Source organism: Schistocerca nitens, chromosome 4, assembly GCF_023898315.1.
Source record: "Schistocerca nitens isolate TAMUIC-IGC-003100 chromosome 4, iqSchNite1.1, whole genome shotgun sequence".
Lineage (NCBI taxonomy): Eukaryota > Metazoa > Arthropoda > Insecta > Orthoptera > Acrididae > Schistocerca > Schistocerca nitens.
The window spans coordinates 471867260-471891699 of NC_064617.1; the positions used below are offsets into that span (position 1 = coordinate 471867260).

At 40.7% G+C, this 24440-nt stretch overlaps 1 protein-coding gene across 1 annotated transcript in view; it reads left to right on the forward strand.

The window, feature by feature from the left end:
- Positions 1-265: 265 nt before the first annotated feature.
- LOC126251802 (venom carboxylesterase-6-like) overlaps positions 266-24440 on the forward strand; it is a 131903-nt gene continuing 107728 nt past the window's right edge. Inside the window, exons 1-2 of the mRNA XM_049952440.1 lie at positions 266-404; positions 17703-17837. Coding sequence (XP_049808397.1) covers positions 342-404; positions 17703-17837 — 198 coding nt within the window. The 5' untranslated portion in view covers positions 266-341. The remainder of the gene's footprint in view (positions 405-17702; positions 17838-24440) is intronic.

Consider the following 24440-nt stretch of genomic DNA (forward strand, 5'->3'; position numbering starts at 1 on the left):
TGTAATGCAGGTTTCAACGAATTTTAAGTGGCTATCAGGTAGCATGATTAAGCATCTTTTCGAAAGTACTTTGATATGGATTCTGGTCTTGAGATTCTAGCTATCACAGAAGGATAACTTGAGTACATGTTTTCTATAAAAAAAATAATTCTGTTATCTAATCGCAAGTACGGCCTAGGTGAAGTATTCGTTTTATTACGACAGCAGAAACAATCACGGGTACTTAACAACTTCCGTTGGCCTTCACCTAACATCTGACTTTTCATGAGCACAGTCGCATCGCAGCTTTCGACTTGTGAAGAATAGAACAGTGTTGTTGTTTCGACGGGAACAAGTTCACTATGGGTCTCCGCTGCATCAGCGTTGGGTCCGTCCTACTTCTTCACCTCGTTGTCTATGCCAAGGTAATCCTTGCAGTAGATGATTCCTCTCTATACAGGAGGTTAAACTAAAAATACAAAAACGTTTCCATATCACTGTGTATTTTATGGTTATGCGAATATCCAAACACAAACGATGACCTTTCACAGGGTAAATCCGAGAGAAATGGTGCACATTTTCAAAATCGCGTATGGGAAGTCCCATGGCGAACTTTTAGTAAGAAATTTTTGTACAACTGAACACACCGGTTGTCTATCGGATACAATTTTTTTTATTTTTTTCCAATTTAACGTTTAAACATAATATTTGACCATGAAAACATCTTTATATTGCAGCGTCTATCCTTTATGTTAGAGGTGATGTGCCACATCCTAAAAAACCGAAAAACTACCGTGTTTTTTAAGTCAAAACCTGTACATATACACTTATTTTGTCAATATTCGTTGAATAAATTTTAAGTAACTAGCGATATATATGTATTCGGGAATAACGAATAATATTGTGCACTGATCTTCATAAGACTGCGTGAACACCCGAAAAATGCATGCTAAGTCATTTAAACGAAAATACAAGCAAAATAGAAATATTTTTACTTATTTAACACTGTTATTTGATTTTTTCGGAAATATCCCTAACGAAAAAGTATGCGGCAGATATACCGGATTTTATTGCGGCATGTATCCTGGTCTCTAGGGGAGACATGCCCGTCGCACCTTATAAATTCATGACCTTGATAGCCAAGATAGCAGTAGAATCAAAACACACCCAATAGAACTTACTGTTACTACAACTACTCAAACGTTTGGAAATATTTGACTATTTAGCACAGACTAATAACTAATCGTGACACTGGAAAGATTTTGAAGGGATATTTATAGATTTACCTAGGTCATCCCCACCTCCCCAGAGCTTATGGAAAATTCACTCCATCGAGAGTTGGACAGTTTTATTATGGTCTAGCGGCCACTGAGCAACTGCAGCGCCGATAGAAGCACACTGCGCCGGTATTTTCCGAAACTACGATGGCTACGCAAACTATACTGTATACGGCACCTCTCCCGGATTTATCCTATAATTTTCTTAATCTGTTTATAACGAAATATGAATTTAAACAGGAGTAAAATCATGTGCTTCATTAACAGAGTTTGTAGCGGCATAATTGTACGATCCGTGCTATTAAATCATTTATTGCGTAACAGACGTAAGGATAGTGATCAGGCTGAGTTTTTAGTGCATCTACGGGAAATGGTTCTATGTTTACCATGGATTTTCATAACGAAACCTTGCACTGCTCTGAGTCTAATTATGTTATTTTTAAGCGATGGTACTAATGAGACAGGAGCAGAAAAAAAAACTCAATTTCGCCGTCGCACTTGACTATTTTCAGTAATTGCTATTTGTGTGGCTCTTTAGTTTCTTATTCACTATATCAGCGTCAGATGTACTACATGGCCTGGAAAGATGGGAAGTGCTACGTCTGATATATGTTTGGTAACAAACATATGTGTAGTCCTCATTGTCTTGCAACAATACCATGCGAAACCGAGAGTATTGGTTCCATCGCCTAAGATAGTAAAAAAAGATGTATAAGAAAATAGTTTCGCTCACAAGCCACTGTCCACTGAACATCGGGAAGCAACCGACATGCAAAATATTTAAGAGAAGTTCTGAAGGTAGGTGTAGATATCAACACTAAGTCAATGAAGTACCCAGAATCCAAACTTTGGGGAGGAGAGCGCAAGAGTATTACTTTCACGGAAGGATAAAGGGAAGGGATGGGGGGAACAAAGTACAGTTTCTTACAAAATAAAATTCAAAACTATTTAAAAACAGTGTCTATTAACCACAAAACATATCAATGCTGCCACTCTGTAATAGATGACTACTATTTACAAAGCACTTCAGTGAGAGAGTATAATTTGTGTGAGAGTTGTGCATAATACTGCGCTATCAGGAAGGCAACATTCATGTACATACCTTCATTATTCACATATTTGGCAATGTTTGGCATTGACTGATAACGTCTTGAATTGAAGATAAACAATAATAGAAGCTTACAGAACCCAGAGCCATCTGGCATTTTTCAGCTGCAAGAAGAACAGCGTGGAACAGCAAAATAGTTTCGAGATTTCACGACAAATGGCTCTGGGCTCACTTGCTAGTCAGTATCCACTCTATGGTTTGGCTCCTTCCAACTGAAACCCAACTGTCAGAACTGTCTTTACGTCGATACAGGATGTTAGTTCGGATCCCGAAGATATTTATAATTTCTTTCAAGGTGAGAGCAAATGGCTTACAGAACCCAGAGCCATCTGGCATTTTTCAGCTGCAAGAAGAACAGCGTGGAACAGCAAAATAGTTTCGAGATTTCACGACAAATGGCTCTGGGCTCACTTGCTAGTCAGTATCCACTCTATGGTTTGGCTCCTTCCAACTGAAACCCAACTGTCAGAACTGTCTTTACGTCGATACAGGATGTTAGTTCGGATCCCGAAGATATTTATAATTTCTTTCAAGGTGAGAGCAAATGGCGGCGCTGCCCCTCCTCCCATCCCCGGTCCTCGTGTTCCTTGCTTGGTACACACTAAACAGTGAATGCTTAAATTCTGAACCATCAGCAGTAATGGAAATTGCACGGTATTACAACACTGACAGGCAGAATTTTTATGCAGGAGCCTGCACACTACAGGCCCAAAATATGTACACCGAGGTGACAAAGTCATGGCTTAGCGAAATGCATATATACAGATGGCGGTGGTATCGCGTGCACAAGGTAAAAATGGTCGAGGCGTTGGCGCAGCTGTCATTTGTACTTAGGTGATTCATGTGAAAATTCTTCCGACGTGATTGTGACCGCACGGCGGGAATAAAAAGACTTTGAACCCGGAATGGTAGTTGCAGCTAGACGCATGGGACATTCCGTTTCGGGAATGGTTAGGGAATTCAGTATTCTGAGATCCACAGTGTTAGGAGTGAACAGAGAATACCGAATTTCAGGCATTACCTCTCACCTCGGACAACACAGTGGCCGACGGCCTTCACTTAACGACCGAGAGCAGCGGCGTACGCATGTAATTGTAGTGCTAATAGATAAGAAACACTGCGTGGAACAACAGCAGAAACCGATGTTGGACGTACGACGAACGTGTCCGATAGGGCAGTGCGGCGAACTTTGGTGTACGATATCGCTTGCAGCGCCTCTCCTGAGGACCCTAGATGACTGGAAAACCGAAGCCTCGTCAGAAGAGTCCCGATTTCAGTTGGTAGGGTTCGAGTGTGGAGCAGCCCCCATGAAGCCATGCAGCCAAGTTGTCAACAAGTCACTGCGCAAGCTGCTGTTGGATCCATAATGGTGTGGGCTGTGTTTACATGAAATGGACTGTGTCTTATGTTCCTCCTGAAACGATCATTGACTGGAAATGGTTGTGTTCGGCTACTTGGAGTCCCTTTGAGGCCATTCAACGATGGAATTTTTATGGATGACAATAAGCCATGACACCGGGACACAGTTGTTTGCAATTTGTTTGAAGAACATTCTGGACAGTTCGAGCTAATAATCTGGCCGCCCAGATCGCCCGACATGACTCCCATCGAACATCTATGGGACATAATTGAGAGTTCAGTTCGTGCACAAAATCCTGCACCAGCATCACTTTCGCAATTATGGATGGCTATACTGGCAGCTCGGCTCAATATTTCTGCAGGATAATTTGAACAGCTTGCTGAATTCATGCCATGTCGAGTTTCTGCAATGAGCCGAGCAAAATGAGGTCCGACACGATGTAGGAGGTATCCCATGGCTACTTTCACCTCACTGTATGTGCGATATTGTGCCATCTTGCATTGTTTGAAACCCATTCAATAACGCAGTAAATACAGTAAATATCTCTGTTCCACAGAGAATAATATAGTAGTTTGAAGTTGTAGAATGGACGGTTAATACAACGGAATTAGCACCACAAAATCACGTTTCACCCCATTCTATGTAGACATGTCCAAAGATCTCGTATAAAATGTATATGCCCACTGTGTTGTGTTAGAAATCTTGGCGTAGAAATTGTTACTGTTGTGATTGAAAATATTTAAGAAGATCTGAGATAGTGGCATCGATTGGCACAAGGTGCAACTACTTTTAATCTCGTAATGTTAACAGCAGATGATTACATTTTTGAAAGTGAGGTAAACAATTGATATTTTGGAAGATTTATTTATTAGTATCATTAAATGATATATTTCAGCTATTTATTTACAAAGTATCAAACATGTCATGGAGAATGGAGAGATGAACTCCCACCAAACAAACGATAGTCCATGAACGACCCGTGGCCGTAGTCATTTTGTTATATGCTGTTGCCGGATTCGGGCTGTGTTGCTGACTGATGAGTATTTAGCGGCACTGTCCAAGGGTGAAACCAGCGAGGGGTGGAACTCTTAACAGCTCACGTCCTGGTACTTTCTTGAGAATGACCGAAAGCTCTTAAAACCAACGAGTATCCAGCAACCGCTCTATCAGAACACGATTTAAGGGAGGTGCCAAAACTTCAACTGGTCACGAAAGCAAATAGGGGAAGCTGTGAGAACTTGAAGTTTGAGTCATTGCTGGTTTATTCCCCAGTCAAACAACCTAGCCCAGTCATCTTTCCATCAGTTGTTTGTGATAATACACTCCTGGAAATTGAAATAAGAACACCGTGAATTCATTGTCCCAGGAAGGGGAAACTTTATTGACACATTCCTGGGGTCAGATACATCACATGATCACACTGACAGAACCACAGGCACATAGACACAGGCAACAGAGCATGCACAATGTCGGCACTAGTACAGTGTATATCCACCTTTCGCAGCAATGCAGGCTGCTATTCTCCTATGGAGACGATCGTAGAGATGCTGGATGTAGTCCTGTGGAACGGCTTGCCATGCCATTTCCACCTGGCGCCTCAGTTGGACCAGCGTTCGTGCTGGACGTGCAGACCGCGTGAGACGACGCTTCATCCAGTCCCAAACATGCTCAATGGGGGACAGATCCGGAGATCTTGCTGGCCAGGGTAGTTGACTTACACCTTCTAGAGGACGTTGGGTGGCACGGGATACATGCGGACGTGCATTGTCCTGTTGGAACAGCACGTTCCCTTGCCGGTCTAGGAATGGTAGAACGATGGGTTCGATGACGGTTTGGATGTACCGTGCACTATTCAGTGTCCCCTCGACGATCACCAGTGGTGTACGGCCAGTGTAGGAGATCGCTCCCCACACCATGATGCCGGGTGTTGGCCCTGTGTGCCTCGGTCGTATGCAGTCCTGATTGTGGCGCTCACCTGCAAGGCGCCAAACACGCATACGACCATCATTGGCACCAAGGCAGAAGCGACTCTCATCGCTGAAGACGACACGTCTCCATTCGTCCCTCCATTCACGCCTGTCGCGACACCACTGGAGGCGGGCTGCACGATGTTGGCGCGTGAGCGGAAGACGGCCTAACGGTGTGCGGGACCGTAGCCCAGCTTCATGGAGACGGTTGCGAATGGTCCTCGTCGATACCCCAGGAGCAACAGTGTCCCTAATTTGCTGGGAAGTGGCGGTGCGGTCCCCTACGGCACTGCTTAGGATCCTACGGTCTTGGCGTGCATCCGTGCGTCGCTGCGGTCCGGTCCCAGGTCGACGGGCACGTGCACCTTCCGCCGACCACTGGCGACAACATCGATGTACTGTGGAGACCTCACGCCCCACGTGTTGAGCAATTCGGCGGTACGTCCACCCGGCCTCCCGCATGCCCACTATACGCCCTCGCTCAAAGTCCGTCAACTGCACATACGGTTCACGTCCACGCTGTCGCGGCATGCTACCAGTGTTAAAGACTGCGATGGAGCTCCGTATGCCACGGCAAACTGGCTGACACTGACGGCGGCGGTGCACAAATGCTGCGCAGCTAGCGCCATTCGACAGCCAACACCGCGGTTCCTGGTGTGTCCGCTGTGCCGTGCGTGTGATCATTGCTTGTACAGCCCTCTCGCAGTGTCCGGAGCAAGTATGGTGGGTCTGACACACCGGTGTCAATGTGTTCTTTTTTCCATTTCCAGGAGTGTAGATCGGCAGTATGATCACTATTCAGGTTCTCCTAATTCGTGTCATGTGTTCTACCTGTTTATTTCTACACTTAATAATTTCCTCATTCACGTAAAATGCATTTCCTTTATATCTGATATTTTCGTTAGCACACTGGACTCGCCTTCGGCGACCATCCAGATTTACGTCTTCAGTGATTTCCTAAAATCGCTACAAGCAAAGCCAGGATGGTTCCTGTGAAAGGGCACCCCTGATTTCCTTTCCCCCATCCTTAAAAACATTCCCAGCTTGTGCTCTATCTCTAATGACCTCGTCATCGACTGGATGTTAAACCTCAGTCTTTCCTTTCTTTCTTCGTAATTCCATGCAGTATTGTGGATCACGCCACCGCCTTGTAGAAAAAAGGTATAGGAGCAGATAGAGGTTCAGTGCATTTGTAGTGTTTCAGTTTAGAGCGCTTATTTTTCGCAAATTTTTCATTTGCATGTCAGTTATCAGCTAGCCAAAGACAACATGTACGTGCAGTAATTTAGAGTTCTGTGGAGTATTCCTTTCTGCTTGCTAACTTCATCGTAGAAAATTTTGGTATGAGAAAAGGAAAAATGGCACTTTGCTTTCGAGTTAACTGCTGTTTTGTACTCAAATATCGGTCACGAACACTTGCAGTTTGTTAATTATTGCTATCAGTTGCTACGAAAATATTGTAAAGCCAAGAACTGTGAAACTTTTACTAAATAATAAAAAACGCAACAAAAGTAGTTCTTGGTGTTCTTGTTTATGATTGCAAAAAATATTTGTGTCTTGGTTCACGACAGACGAAATGTGTTTGAGAAACTTGATGATAGATTTTATAATATGCTGCATATTTGATACCATCTCGCTAAAATGACTTTCAGAATAGCTTCCAGCAATCAGCCTCTTTCGTAAAACCGAAGCAGCACTTTAGTGAGCAAGTCTCACTTCACAGATTAACTTCATTAGCTGTAGTGGAATGAAGCAATATTTATTCAAAGGATCATCACCAGGCAGGAAAAGATGCGAGATCCATTACCCCCTCTGATGCTAAAAGCCTCCGAAATTCCTACGGACAGAAGAAGCAATAATGAACAACAGCATGATGATACAGAAATATTAAATTCACTGTATTAAAGACGTTATAGATATTTCTGCAAGGCATTCAACTTCTATAAAATATTTTTCTGATATTACTTTCTTTGCATACATATGTATATATCGAAACTAGACAAGCCCCACTCTTGGGTTTCCGAGTGAACATTGTCCAGGAGCGAGTTACCAAGAGGACGCTTACAGATATCGTTCAGATTCTCGGAACCTGTGTATATGACGCTGGTGTGAGACGAGAAACTGGAGAATATAAATTAAAAGTAGCAGGATTATTGAAGTGAAACGGAAGTATGACAGAATGTCTGGTCAGACGTTTTGTAGGGTAACAGCATCATTTGATTATGGAACCGGTATTGATGTTACCATCAACAGAAAGGCGGGAGTCAGTAGCTAGGAGCAATTCATTGTCAAATTTCCTCTTGAGGATGGATTTTAAACCATCACAAACTGGGCGGGTTTGCATATCCCGTTGACAATCACAGCTTAAGAAAACAGAATATACAGTATGAGGAGAGGAATTTGTAAAATATGTGAATGGTGAGGAAAATCTGAGCCAGGTCTTCAGTTTTAGGGGAAATGGAAGGTCTCTTTGTTGAAGAATATGTGCTTTTAGAATTATGCAACAGCTTTCATGGGGTTTCTCAACGTCTCCATCCAAAATCACATGAGAAACGGAAGTTAGAAAATCTTGGTTGATAACAGTTGGAATTAAAAACACATGTGAGCAACCGCGACTTTTCTAATCGTATTAGTTATGTTGATTGTTTTAGATGCACTTCCTTTGGATTAGCAAGATGGAGAGTAGTATACACTGATTTCCTTCACATACAAAATATACTTAGTGCCTATAATGGCAGAATTTAGTCGTGCTAGAGCACGACATTAATATATATAATTTACGATAGATTTATTACACAAAAACTGTCTTTAGGGTAACATTTGAAAAAGTGGTACTTGCTGTTCTTGAGTATGTCACAGACACATTTTTAGATCTTTCTAAAGCTTTTCTTACCGATGACCACAAAACTCTACTAAATAAAATACCGTCACTACGAATAAATGGTAGAGCTACCAACTAGTTCTCCTCACACCTAGCAGGTAGCGTGCAAAGAACAATAATACAAACCTTTTACTCAAATGTCTTGATAGCACAGCTTTTTGAATAAAATTACCGGTTTCGGATATGCAATAGCCATCTTCAGGCTCTACAATAAAAGTAAAAGAAAGTACATTACTACCTAGTAGATTAAGAGATTAAAAACAAATGACAGAAGCTGTAACACAAACACAATATACCTATCATTCTGCTGCACTGCAACAAGTCATAAAATGTAAATGTAACACGAATCAAAATGGCCATGCAAGTAACGAGCAAAGTGTTTCCAACCAAAACTTTTATTTAGAACTCTTTGAAGAACTTATTTCCTGGCATTTGAGTTCCAAATGAGGAGTGTTATCGTGCACTGTCGATGGCTTGCAGGGATAAACAGTGGCGCCATCATCTACAGAGCTCTCTGAACACACGACACACGGAGCACTGCGCCACTCCTTGTATCAACGTCCACTACCTTGAATGTTACAACAAGAACTGTAGCCAAGAATGAGTAACACCAACTACATGTACAGTGCGCCCTCTAGCGACGATCACCGCCCTTCACCACCTTCCCACTACAAATTATGCTATCTTTTCTTTATTTTATTGAAATACTGTCTTAATTTACTTCTTTTCGTTCCTTTATGTCCGTTCTCGTTTCATTTTCATTTTATTAGGAGCGAAGGTGGTATTATGGGCTACCACTTTATTTTTAAACCATAAATTCCAAAACTGTAACTGAAATTTGCGAAAACCTCAAAAAATAATCTTAATGATGTTATAAAAAAGCCAAATACATATTTTATAATTTAAATCAATATGCAGCTTTAATCATTTTTACAAAATTCACGTACTGTGAAAAAATGAAAATGTGGTGGTACCCTATAAAAACAAAAAAGTCAACATTATTTCCTGTAAATTTTTATAGAGTAATTATAAAATAGCAAACCCTTTATACTAGGACATGATTGTCATAAGTTATTCATTTAGGATCGGCAGAAACCACAAACATAATGTTCTGTCCAGCACACTCGTTGTGCGCCCACATCTTGCACATTAGGCACTGGATCCATAGCTTTCCTTTAGTGTCTTTTGAATATAACCCCTCACAAAAAAGGCACGTAGCATCTTCATCTCCAGGCTCTTCAACACCAATACATGGCTCTAACACTGACTTCTCAGAGTCTATCGATTCCTCCTCTGAGCTCTCGGATGATGAGATTGTAGATCAATGATCAATTTTCGCTTCACTGATAGCATTTTGCTTTTTATTCCTTATTTCTTTCTTTTCTCAACACCTGGCCCTCGTTACATGTTCTTTGTATATCTTTTGTAGCATTACTTTCTATCCACCTTTTTTATCCACTTCTTTTTCCTCCTTTATTTTCATTTTCCTTTTTTTACCAGCTTCCATTTCTTCATGCTTTATTTAGATCCTTCCAAATATATTTTATAGAGTAATGCTTTAGTTACAGTTACCTTACCTGGCTTAAGTCCTTTGTTTGTTGTTTTTGGAACAGTCAAAATGTCTTTGGGTGATATCATAATATTTCCTACTGGAAAGTGGGATGCACTGCTAGGATCAGTTTCTGCTAGGTCTTTGGTGCATGGTGTGTGGTGGCTCTGGTCGCTAGTGTGAGCCTTGTGTGGACCAGTATTGGCCTCACGTGTGTTCTGGGGGGAGCCTTATGCATTATCAGACCGATTTTCTTGAGGCAGCGAAGTTGGTTTTGTTTTAGAATGCTTCCTTCCTTTATGTGACCGGTGGATGTTAACATCCAACTCTTCCATGTCTGAGACCCCAAAGTCGACACCTATGAAAACGCTTCGATTGCATATGCATGCTTTTCCAAACAGTTCAGCTATTTCATAAGGACCAAGTGGTTTATCATTATGGAGCATCCACTGTCTAACATTCTCACTATAGTGAAACTTGAGAGGGGACATGAAGGACTTCTCCAATGGTTGCATTTTGTGTGACTTGTGGGGTAGTAGACTTGTAATTGTGTGATGGTTCCTTCTTGCCGGATCCTTGGCATTAATATTCTTGATATATGTGTTATGCCCATCCAAGATAAGAAGTGGGCTTTCTTCCACAGGCTTGACATAGTTGATAAAGTGATCCACCCATTCCGTAAACAGACACCCTTTTTTCCAATCATATGGGTGGCATCGTCCTATGGATCCCGGCGGAGCACCTTTCATCAAAAAGCCAGACATATTTTTCCTGGGAAAATTAGCATTGGTGGATCAAACGTCCCACCAGTGCGCATGCAACAAACAATTGTAACAAGGGATGCCTTTTCGGCAGCACTCAGAGCACCAACCTGTCACTTACCTTTGAGACCCACGACTTCAGACACTTTACTCTGGACGACAGATAAACCCATCTCATTCAAGCTGAAAATGGGTTCAGGAGCATAACCTGCCGCTTATCTTCGAGACCCACGACTTTAGGCACTTTACTCTGGATGACAGATAAATTCGTCTCATCCACGTTGAAAATGGGGTCAGGAGCATACTTTTTTTTTTGTATTCACCTTCAAGAATATCAAGAAATTTGTCTACTACATCTTTATTGGAAGTATTAGCTCTGGAGAATGGCATAGCTGTGGGTTTTAGAATTGACAACAAATCTTTATGACGATTTATAAAATGGTCAAACCATGTCCTCCTAGCGCCTCTGCCACCAGTGAAAGGATGATCTACTCCATATCTGTTGCACAACTGATAAGCCAAATGTCTAACATCATTTCTTGTTAGGCCATAAAACATTTGTTCCATTATCATCAAATAATGTACAAGTTCAGCTTCCATTTCACTAGGCATAATTAGTTTCCTCACCAACATTCCAAACACAGCTTCTTCAGCCAAGATGGACTAGCCTTTGCAAAGTCGTTCGTTCGTGGTACAGAAAACTGTTTTGAAGCTTTTAAATACCCCAATCTCTTTTCTGAAACTGCTTTAATCGCAGATATCATGTCATCCAGATTCCGACATTACCTGGATTTATTTTTCTATTGCGGATTCACCACTTTGCGAGGCATCTGAAATAGTATTTGCAGGGTTTTCAATATGGGGTAGTTCAGTTGGTAGCCCATATAACCACCACAGCGATTGTCCATATTACCATCCTCGCCATCTAGGAAAGTGAAACGTCACTATCTGTTATTAACAACCTTTAATTAACCAACTTCAGGAGCATTAGAGAGCTAAATACTTATGTAATATCTAGTTAATAAGTTAACAGCTAACTAAGCATTAGCAGTACGTCTAATATAACTGTAAATTATTACCTTTCAAAGTTTTGAAATGGAAAAAAATCACAAAGCAGCTCACCACTAACGTTCAACATAACTGACTGCGTCAGTGCATTCTGTGGCGCTTGCACGAACTTGCTACTGATATTTACCGAGGTTGCCGCTAGAATGCGCAGGCTTGTTAGATGTTGAGATAGCCCATATGGCAAACACTGGCCTATAATACCGCCTTTGCCTCTACTTACTGTCCTAGCCAAATAAAAACTGGAGTATGAGAAACTGGAGGATATGCATGTTCTCGAAGTTTATTCCAGCTTCTTCCTTTATAAGACGGATTTTAGAGTCCTCTCAATGTGTTCAAGGTTATAATGATCTCTGTAATCAGTCTTCATCTTTGAACCTTTCTGTCTTATCCAGTTTAAACTGTAAGAAGACGAACACATTTTTCACACAGTTAAGCATGCTTTTTAAAAACTCTCTTTCTTATATACAATTGCGAATATTTTAAAGAACTATACATTTAAATGAATTTTCCTTTCATTACTTGATATCCAAATTTGTATGTAGTGAATGCATCAACGAACTCTAAGATCGCTTTGCATCCTATATATAACTCACTGAAACATGCCTTGCAATTTTGAGTCTTATTTTTATGTATTATGAATTGTTGCAGAGCAACAAATGAGAGTTATAGTGTGTTTTTGTCATAACTTCTGTCATTTGTTTTAATCTGTTAGTGTAATAGTCTTTTTGTACTTTTATAGTAGTAGAGGTTGAAAATACCGCTTCAGTTGTAAGGTTCTTTTTATTTAGAATACGACCGGTTTCGGGCTCTTTTATGCCCATCATCAGGCATTATAACTTCGGGCTGTGACCTCAAGAGCCACGGTGGACGAGTCCAGGACGCGTTGTATCACCAGCGAGCACAGAGCACTTCGCTTCAGAGCTTTTGTTGTCACACACACAGTGCAGCAGTATTGGGAAATTGAGCGCCAGCTGTATTCATTATTCTCCTGCGAGATCGTGCGTTCACGTGTGGTTGCAGTCTTCCTTAGAAACGTGCATTGACTTGTGTTTTGTAATGAGCGTAATGCAGGACCAAGAGCCTACTTTGGTCGGTGTGTGTAAAGGGCGAGAAAACATTCGAAAACAAATTGCGATTATCTTATCGAGCGTACTGAAGTTTTTTAATGGTCTGGCCAACAGTGAAGAAGCCAGGAGTAATGAAATTTTGCTTAAATTCACAAATTAACAGCAAACGCTTGTGGTATTTCCGAATAGGCTGTATTCCGTATTATAACAGTGCAGTAGCATCGGCAGAAATGCAGAAGTAACAGTCATCCAGGTGATTCTTTGATGAACGCTACACCACTTGAACTCCAGATCTAAGGGACTTTAATTCAAACTTTGACTGTTTTCTTGACTCCGGAACGCAAATACCACAAACTCCACGAGGGGCCGATGATTTATCCTCATCTCACATTTTAGCTCCAAAATAAGCAAAATAAACGCTTTTAACAAATGAAGTTATGTTCCGTCTTTGCGTGGCGATCATGAAGCGTCCACAAATACACTAAAAAGCATCTGGATTGTTAAAACTATTTCTCTTCAACATGATTACAGCTTAACAAATAAACGAAAACAAAACAGCTCACTGAAATACTCTTCTAGATACTCTAGCTCAGCACTAATTGAGAAACACGTATCTGATTCCTGCCGTTATAAAAGTCGGAAGTGCTATCATTTGCTGATATGTAATGTGTAATACTTTCATCTGCAAAGACATGGTAATGAAAAACTAATTACTTCAAATTGGCCATTTACTTTTAAACAGATATCTGTACTTTTCTTTCATTGAGCATATTACGTCTGTAACGATATTTTAATCACAAATACTAAAATTACTTTAAAAACTGTTTATGATAGGAAAAAAATAATTGTATGTTTGGATTCAGGTAAACAGTAAACATAAAACAAGTGTCATAATAAAAAAAAGGAAAATTAGTGTTGTTCTGTGAACAGCTGCTCTCTTTAACTACAAAAATTAACAAGTTTCAGATGTTAAATGAATGAATGGAACCACCAGCCCATGCGATTATAAGAGAATCTTCTTGAATTACGTCTTATAACTCGTTCTAAATGGATTTGAGTAGCAGAGATGATATAATTTAATTCTAAAGGTTCTACTTAAGTTGCCTCTGCTTTTGCAAGCTGCTATTTGCTGAGGAACACTCATTTGTTTGACTTCAGAGGAAAGAAATACAGTAGAAGACAAATGGGTCGCCTTGACGACGAAATAGTGAAGGCAGAACAGGATCAAATAGGTAAAAACAGCCTAGTAGAAATCACTGGATACCAAAGAAGATATTGAATTTTGTTGGTGAACGGACATTATATAAAAGTGGAGTGAATGAAGCAGGCGAAAGGGAATAAAAACATCTAAAATTTAGACTGATAGGATGGCTAGAGGAATGGCTAGAGGACAAATGTAAGGATTTAGAAGCATGTTTCACTAGAGGAAAGATAGATACCGCTTATAGAAAAATTTAAGGGGTCTGTGGAGGAAAGAGAACCAGCTGCATGAATATCAACATCTCAGATGGAAAACCAGTCCTACGCAAAGACTCGAAAGCTGAAAAGCGGAGGAATATGTAGATGGTCTATACAAGGGAGATGAACTTGAAGGAAATATTATAGAAATGGAAGAGGACACAGATAATGTATTATACAACCAAATTGTGTAACAATAAGTGAACAACATCAGTCTGACAGCAACTTTACAATAAAAGCCATAAATCTTTAATCTAATATACATAAGCATCCACAATGAGACATAAAAGTTAATCAAATTTGAAAGACACATTTCCAAAGACAGATGAGATGGCATCCGGAGCTTTAACATGCATGCAGATACAACCTCATCGTAATTTTACAATTACATTTGATCTCCATTTACCTTTTGGCAGCGGAACTGTTCATGTAAATAAGAGCTACTCTAAGAGAAAAATTATCCTTCGTTTTTAAAACATTGTACAGTGTTCTTGAATGACTGTATTTATCACATTCTATTTATATCACTGGATCCTGGCCGCAATGAGGTAGGAAATTAAGGACATGGGACCTGGATAAGCAGAAAGAAAGAGAGGCTGTTGAGAGTTTCAGAATGAGCATTGGGCAATGATTGACTAGAACAGAGGAAAGAAATACAGTAGAAGACAAATGGGTCGCCTTGACGACGAAATAGTGAAGGCAGAACAGGATCAAATAGGTAAAAACAGCCTAGTAGAAATCACTGGATACCAAAGAAGATATTGAATTTTGTTGGTGAACGGACATTATATAAAAGTGGAGTGAATGAAGCAGGCAAAAGGGAATAAAAACATCTAAAATTTAGACTGATAGGATGGCTAGAGGAATGGCTAGAGGACAAATGTAAGGATTTAGAAGCATGTTTCACTAGAGGAAAGATAGATACCGCTTATAGAAAAATTTAAGGGGTCTGTGGAGGAAAGAGAACCAGCTGCATGAATATCAACATCTCAGATGGAAAACCAGTCCTACGCAAAGACTCGAAAGCTGAAAAGCGGAGGAATATGTAGATGGTCTATACAAGGGAGATGAACTTGAAGGAAATATTATAGAAATGGAAGAGGACACAGAAGATGATGAAATGGGAGATATGACACCGCGGGAGGAATTTCATAGAGCTCTGAAACACATAAGTCGTAGCTAGGCTCCTGGAGTAGACGACATTCCGTCAGAACTACTGATAGCGTTGGGAGAGCTATCCATGACAAAGTGTATGAGAACGGCCTCAGATTTAGAGAAGAATAACTCCAATTCAAAAGATAGTAAGTGCTAACAAGAATGAAATTTACCAGGTAAGTCATGGTCGTAAGATACTAACACGATTTCTTTAAAGAAGAATGGAAAAACTGACCCTACAACTTCTCTTAGAAGATAGGCTAAGGAGAGGCAAACCTTCATTTATAATTTTTGTACATTTGGAAAAAGCTTTTTGAAATGTCGACTGAAACACACTCTCTGAAATTCTGAAGGTAACAGGGGCAAATCGCAGGTAACGAAAGGCTTTTTACAGCTTGTACAGAAACCAGACCGCAGTTGTAAGTCTTGAGAGGGAAACACTGGTCGAGAACTGAGTGATACAGGTTGTAGCGTATCCCCAATATTACTCAGTCTGCACATTGAACAAACAGTAAAGTAAACCAAATAAAAATTTGGAGTTGAAATTAAAGTTCAGGGAGAATAAATAAAACTTTGAAGTATGCCGATGACATTGTATTTTTGTCAGAGAAAGGATAAGAAGAGCAGTTGAATGGAATGAACCATGTCCTGAAAGGAGGATACAAGACGAACATCAACAACGGTAAAACAAGGATAATGGAACGTAGTCGCATTAAATCAGGCGATGCTGGGGGAATTAGATTAGGAAATGAGACACTAAAAGTAGTAGATGAGTTTTGCTCTTTGGGCAGCAAAATAACTGACGATGGCCGAATCAAAAAGGATATAAAATGTAGACCGGCAACAGCAAGAAAACCGTTTCAGAAAAAGAGAAATTTGTTAACATCGCATATAGACATAAGTGTTAGGAAGTGTTTTCTAAAAGCATTTGTGTGGAACGTAGCCATGTGTGAAAGTAAAACATGGACGATAAACAGTTTAGATAAGAAGAGAATAGAAACTTTTGAAAAATGCTGAAGATTATATGAGTAGATAGCGTGTTAAATGAGGAGGTACTGAACAGAATTGGGGAGACAAGATATCTGTGGCACAATTTGATTAAAAGAAGGGATCGGTTGATATGAGTAGGGAGTAAAAATCGTTGCGGGGGACCAAGAGATGAATACAGTTAGAAAATTCAAAAGGATGTAAGGTTGCTGTAGTTATTCAGGGATGAAGAGACTTTAAATGGGTTATACTGAAATGAGATGCGGAACTTTTTAAACCTACTGCACTACCGAATGCTAATGGAAATAACCGCTGTGATATTTTCTTTTATAGTTGATTATTTAGGGTCGACACCAAACGAAGTTGAGAATAAATTAATTACAATTAATTAAAGAAATTATTAACTTGTTGCGTAGTTACCACTAAGATGTCAATACTCTCACCAAATGAACACTGAAATTAATTTACTCAAAAGCGTTGCTTCCGGTACCAACCTACCCACAGTCACTAAAGATGACTTAGAGGGCACAAACCTCTTTTCTTTGACTGAACACCCAAAGTTGGCCAGACTGACCACAGCAGACAGCGAGTTCCATACTACTAGCTAACAATGGAAACACGAAAAATACATTCGCATGCACTTTCACACAGACGGTAATGACAAGGATCGAAATCTAGGAACATAAAATATATTCAATGCAAATCTAATTTAGGGCTTGCATGTGAACAATTAGGTAATTTAATTCTTTTTTATAGTGATGCAATACACAGAGACCTTTCAACCTTCACAGGATAGAGTAGCTTGGACAGCTGATCAAACCAATCTTCGGACTGAGGACCACAAAAACAACATTAGTGTACCTACAATGTCCTTTTCAGTGAGGCAGGAGTCACAGCTTGTAAAGGCTGAAAATTTTAAGAAATGCCTCATTTTATTAATATCCAGTCGACTTGCTGTTAGTCAGTAAACAGAAACAGTTTTTTTTTTTTTTTCTCGTAAGCGTCGAGCTGAGAAACCGAAGGTGGCGTCGAATATATTGCTCAGTCGCTCAAAAACGCTGCATCTTGTGACTTTGTTTCCGCAGGCCCAGGACGTGCAGGTCACCGTGCAGCAGGGTACGCTGCTGGGCACCGTCGTCCAGAGCGTCTACAACACGACCTACACCGCCTTCCGTGGGATACCGTACGCCGAGCCGCCAGTCGGGGAGCTGCGCTTCGCGGTGAGTCTGGTGCCATTGGTCGCTTCTCTCCCCTGGCTTTTACCTCCTTTTCACCGTCACACCTTTCGTCTTGAAATCAAAAGTTGTAAGTAGGCTATTTAGGTTTTTATGTTGGTAACGCCACGTAGGGCTCTGTATGAAAATCACTGACTGTTCTGTGTGCAGTCTGTGGCTGGTTGACATTGTTGGAATAAGGCTGTTGGTAACGCCACGTAGCGCTCTGTATGAAAATCACTGACTGTGCTGTGTACAGTCTGTGGCTGCTTGTCATTGTTGCAATATTCGCTATTGTATTGTTGGGTAGCTGGATCTGGACAGCGCATAGCGTTGGGCAGTTGGACGTGAGCTGCCAGCAGTGGTGGATGTGGGGAGACAGATGGCAGAATTTTGAGAGCGGACGATCTGGACGTGTGTCCGTCAGAAAAAGGAAATTTGTAAGACTGGATGTTATGAACTGATATTGCAGTGATTTGAGTAATGAAGATTTTTGTGAGGTAAGTGATTCATGAAAGGTATAGGTTATTGTTATTCAGGGCCATTCTTTTGTAGGGATTGTTGAAAGTCAGATTGCGTTGCGCTAAAAATATTGTGTGTCAGTTTAGTGTTGATCAGAATAAGTAAAGATAGACATTTCTGGGTACGTTCAGTTTTGCTCACCTGTTTGAAAATCAAATAACGTAAGAAGTTTACCAGCACAGTAATTCATAAAATTTTCCAATGAGGACGTTACAAAGTCACTAAACAAATAAAAAAGTTCTGTCGTATTCACTGTGGTCTAAATACCGTTAAGAGCTGTGTGATAAAGACCACTTGTTACTGGATCGGTCGATGAACAGTACATCCGCTCCATTGAGGAGATGAAGAAGTTTGAGTGCTGTTTCGCAATGGGCGAGACATACAGTGTTCCTAATACATTCATCCGATTTCACAAGACCATATGTTCCATATGAATGAAGGCAGAAACTTGGGATTCTACCGCACTACTTGCACACTAGGTGCGATTACCACACTTTTCCACATTCTATATTTGTCAGCGGACCACTTGTACACGTTGCACTCCCGCTCCATGAATCTCTGCTATGCATCTGTTTTTAACTTATGCGGCTTCCCTTACGCGTGACGACGAGTAAGGAACCGCTTAGCAGGCATTGAGAATTTTCATCATTTTGATAGTCCAGTCGCATTTTGCCGATGTATTCGCATCGTGTAATCATTTTATGGACGGTGTGCGCCTTGTCCAGTTTCTATAATCTGAAGATGCCTACGACAGGCGAAACGCGTCATTGAAATTTGAAAATAAAAACCTCCGCAACCAAGACAGTATTTTTATCTGAAATATCACACCGGCTGCTGTAACAGCCGCAATTATGGAATGGAAGAAATTTTACTTAGGATAAATTTAGACTTACGTGTAGGGGAGTAGGAAAGGGGAACCTCCGCTGTTCTGGCTACAAACAGGTCAATCGTGACCTGCCGACCGCCGTGTCATTCTCAGCCAACCTAGTCATCTGGATGCGGTGTGGAGGGACTGGGGTCAACACACAGCTCTACCGGAAGACATTGGAACCGCTACTTCTCGTTAAAGAAGTTCCTCAACGGCAACGAGTCTCGATGAACCCCGTTCCAGCTATCTCACTAACGAAAAATCCGTGGCAGTACCGGTAATTTAACCCGCGTCCTTCGCCTGGCAGTCAGCCACACTGATCACTCAACTATGGAGACAGAGTAACGCAAAGCATTACAAAATTTTTAATCCAGAACGACCATCCGATTTTGCAAGCGTTTGAATCTGAGAGAAATTATATTTATAGTTTAGTTTGAAGGAACGGTCAGTCTTGTATTGGAGGGAAGTGTGGTGGGTAAAAATTGGAGAAGGAGACGAGGGCTATGTTACAGTACGCAGGTTCAGATGAAGGTATGTTGAAGTAGTTAGGCAGAAATGAAAAGGCTTGCGTGGGATACACCAGCTTGGAGGGCTGCACCAAACCAGTCTTCGGACTGCAGACCATAACAGTGATAGCATACTGACTTTACAGTTCCCCGTAAGTAGAAGTCCATTGAAGCTGGTTTCCTCTGGTACAGAACACCGTGTACAGTTCCTCATTGGTACAAGTCCACCGGTGTTAAATATGGAGACTGTTGTGGGTGCTCAGTCACACGTATCTATTATATCTAATCTCGAAAAAGCCTGTCATCGAACAAAGCTCGAAAATCTCTCCGAGCCAAATGTTCAGTGTAATCTTCATCGAAGGTACGATAAACACCTGGACGATAGGCAGCCTCGTCCCGAAGTGTTGAAGGCAGATACAGATTGAGCTATTTACTGTAGTGTCGGACGAAAAACTACTCGAGCCATTCGTGCCGCCACTGTACTGGTTCCTAGAAAGCCTAGATTTACCTCTGGAGGAGGTAGAGTGGATACCACAGCTCACATAAAATATTAGATCACTCTGTTGTAGTTTGAATAAAATACAATATTTAAATTAGAAACAGTCCATGTCCGCAGGAATAAATGTGTATTTCTTACAGACGCTGAACATTATCACTTGATACAGAACACAATAATATGCTCATCTCCATGTCCAATTGACTGTCAACTTCGGCGTACAGTTTAGTTTTTAATGCAACTCGCGCTGCTCGGTCTTAAGCAAGACAATGCTGTACATGGAGCAGTCTTTCACTCATTCTGTTCAATCTATATATCGAAAAGCACTAACGCAAATATAAGAAAGGTTCAAGAGTGGGACTAAAATTCAAGGTGAAAGGATTTCAATGATAAGAGTCACTGATCACAATGCTATTCTCACTGAAGGTGAAGATCTGTTGAATGAAATGAATAGTCTAATGTGTCCAAGATGAGGCTCGAGAGTAATCTGTAGAAAGACGAACGTAAAGAGAAATGGCAGAAATGAGAAAAGCGAGAAACCTAAAGTTAATGATTGGTTCTTCGTCCATCAATAAAAACGGAATAAAATGCAATGGGTCGTTACGCCCGCCGCCGCCATTATGTTTGACGTTGCTGCGTCCAACTTTTCCATCTAGATAAAGTCTGAAAAAATCTGCATCCCGCGACTTGTCTTTTTCAGAGACAACTTTTTCATACAAATGATGTATCCACACCAAATATTAGTCTCCAAACAGCACATACAAAATTTCATATCAGAACGTCCGAATGGACAGATGCTCACGTCAGCACTCATAACAAGCCTGCCTCCGAGTCTTTCTCCATGATTCACTTTCTCGCCACGCGGCGCTGCTAGGTCATCAAAACAATGTGGAGCTAAAATCTATAGTGGGTCCCTGAGTTGTCTTTGTTTATAATTAGTTTGTCCTTTGATATTGTGTTAGTCTGAGATAATTACGGCCAGTTTATATTTAATAAATGTACATTGTAATAACCTTAAAACCAATAACAAATTTAAAATGAACATAAACAGTCTCGACCGCAAGAAATATTTACTGTATTTTTGTGGTGACCAGTTTCGGTCAGTTACTGACCATCTTCAGACCTCACACTGAAATATGAACATAGAATGGTTTAAGATGGATGTGTACAAATAGTAGTAACATATAAAATACATCTTATATAACAAACAATAAAACAAGAAATTATACCCATGTTGGTAGGCGGTGGCTGTGAACGGAGTAGGCGTTACCAACTTCATGAATGTCAACTATTAAAGAGAGCAATGAAGCTGTTGCTTAAATACGCGATGCTCCGCCTACTGCACACCGAATTACATCAGCGATAGTCAATCAGGCATACAGGACGTAAAACAGTTATAACAGTAAGGTATATACAGAATGATTACACGAAAGCTAATAACAAATGAAGAAACCGGTATCTTATATAAAGAAACTGCTATAAGCAACATTTCGTCAGTGTTATAAAAAGTATATAAAAAAAGAGATAACCAACCATAATCACTTGTTTGAACACCGATAACCATCTGTGGGGATTAATCGCAAACTCGTAGATTATATTACAGCAAAGATGGTGGTTAAGCGACGCCAATGGTTCCCATGGAGACGGCGTTGTCATATCGACATGCACCATCCAGTGGAACAGGATTTCGAGGTGTGACCGCGGCTGGATGTGAAATACGTATGAGCCACAGGTCGACATGTAGGAATGCGTGCCAGGTATTGCGTATTGTTCTTAGATCGTAGTGACAGTGCCGTTAAGCCGGTCGCAGTGGCCGTGCGGTTCTAGGCACTTCAGTCCAGAACAGCGTGACTGCTACGGTCGCAGGTTCGAATGCTGCCTCGGGCATGGATGTGTGATGTCCTTAGGTTAGTTAGGCTTAAGTAGTTCTAAGTGCTAGGGGACTGATGACCTCATGATGACCTCAGATCTTGAGTCCCATAGTGCTCAGAGCCATTCGAACTTTTTTTTTTTTTTTTTTTTTACGCCGTTATTTACCATCGAAGAGGCGTGAAGGTGTCGATGTGCACGTTTCACAGGTGAAGATTTCAAAGTTGCGACAGTGACTTGTTGTTACAAAATAGTGGCGTGCAAGTAAGACAACTGTCGTATTATGTGTCTAGATGACATTGACTAGGTAACCTAAAAGATAACAAGTAAAGTAGAATACATGATACCATAAGCATGGAAAACATCAGTTCCTCGAAAAGAACTACGGCACAAAATCTCACTGACCCATCGAGAGAGTTACAGACATAAAAAACAAACATAAGGAAACTAATGTTTAGAAGAACTGTGAACATAGTTGTTTACAGGTGTACGCAATGTCATATGTATAGAAATGGAAGATACATCACTACAACATAATACGCCAGGGCCCCAACTACGTAGTTATAAATGTAAAACAAACGCATAAGAAGTCAGAAGTTGAACGATACTGTGACTGTAGTTCTCTACAGTCACAAAAAGTCCGCAAAGTAGCAATGGGCAGGACGTTAAAATTATTATTTAGAGAAATGAAGGAGGAATCAATGAGGCGTTTGCTGCAGAAATGGTGCAACCCCCAAGTTTTCTATTTTTAGGAAAAAGGAGTGAAAGTTAAAGAAACCGAATAAATTAACTATTATAGCTACAAAAATTGTTCTTTCTACTTGGAATGAAGGGGAAACTACAGCCGTAATTTTTCCCGAGGGCATGCAGCTTTACTGTATGGTTAAATGATGATGGCGTCCTCTTGCGTAAAATATTCCGGAGGTAAAATAGTCCCCCTTTTGGATCTCCGGGCGCGGACTACTCAAGAGAACGTCGTTATCAGGAGAAAGAAAACTGGCGTTTCTCGGATCAGAGCGTGGAATGTCAGGTCCCTTAATCGGGCAGGTAGGTTAGAAAATTTAAAAAGGGAAATAGATAGGTTAAAGTTAGATATAGTAGGAATTAGTGAAGTTCGGTGGCAGGAGGAACAAGACTCTGGTCAGATGAATACAGGGTTATAAATACAAAATCAAATAGGGGTAATGCAGGAGTAGGTTCAATAAGGAATAAAAAATTAGGAGTGCGGGTAAGCTACTACCAACAGCATAGTGAACGCATTATTGTGGCCAAGATACATACGAAACCCATGCCTAATACAGTAGTACAAGTTTATATGCCAACCAGCTCTGCAGATGATGAAGAAGTTGATGAAACGTATGATGAGATAAAAGAAATTATTCATGTAGTGAAGGGAGATGAATATTTAATAGTCATGGGTGACTGGAATTCGACAGTAGGAAAAGGAAGAGAAGGATACGTAGTAGGTGAATACGGATTGGGGCTAAGAAATGAAAGAGGAAGCCGCCTGGTAGAATTTTGCACAGAGCATAGCTTAATCATAGCTAACACTTGGTTCAATAATCATGAAAGAAGGTTGTATACATGGAAGAACCCTGGAGATACTAAAAGGTTTCAGATAGATTATAGAATGGTAAGACAGAGATATAGGAACCAGATTTTAAATTGTAAGACATTTCCAGGGGCAGATGTGGACTCTGACCACAATCTATTGGTTATGAACTGTAGATTAAAACTGAAGAAACTGCAAAAAGGTGGGAAATTAAGGAGATGGGACCTGGATAAACTGAAAGAACCAGAGGTTGTACAGAGTTTCAGGGAGAGCATAAGGGAACAATTGACAGGAATGGGGGAAAGAAATACAGTAGAAGAAGAATGGGTGGCTTTGAGGGATGAAACAGTGAAGGCAGCAGCGGATCAAGTAGGTAAAAAGTCGAGGGCTAGTAGAAATCCTTGGGTAACAGGAGAGATACTGAATTGAATTGATGAAAGAAGAAAAAACAAAAATGCACCAAGTGAAGCAGGCAAAAAGGAATACAAACGTCTCAAAAATGAAATCGACAAGAAGTGCAAAATGGCTAAGCAGGGATGGCTAGAGGACAAATGGAAGGATGTAGAGGCTTATCTCATGAGGGGTAAGATAGATACTGCCTACAGGAAAATTAAAGAGACATTTGGAGAAAAAAGAACCACTTGCATGAATATCAAGAGCACAGATGGAAGCCCAGTTCTAAGCAAAGAAGGGAAAGCAGAAAGGTGGAAGGAGTATAGAGAGGGTCTATACAGAGGCGATGTTTTTGAGGACAATATTATGGAAATGGAAGAGGAGGTAGATGAAGATGAAATGG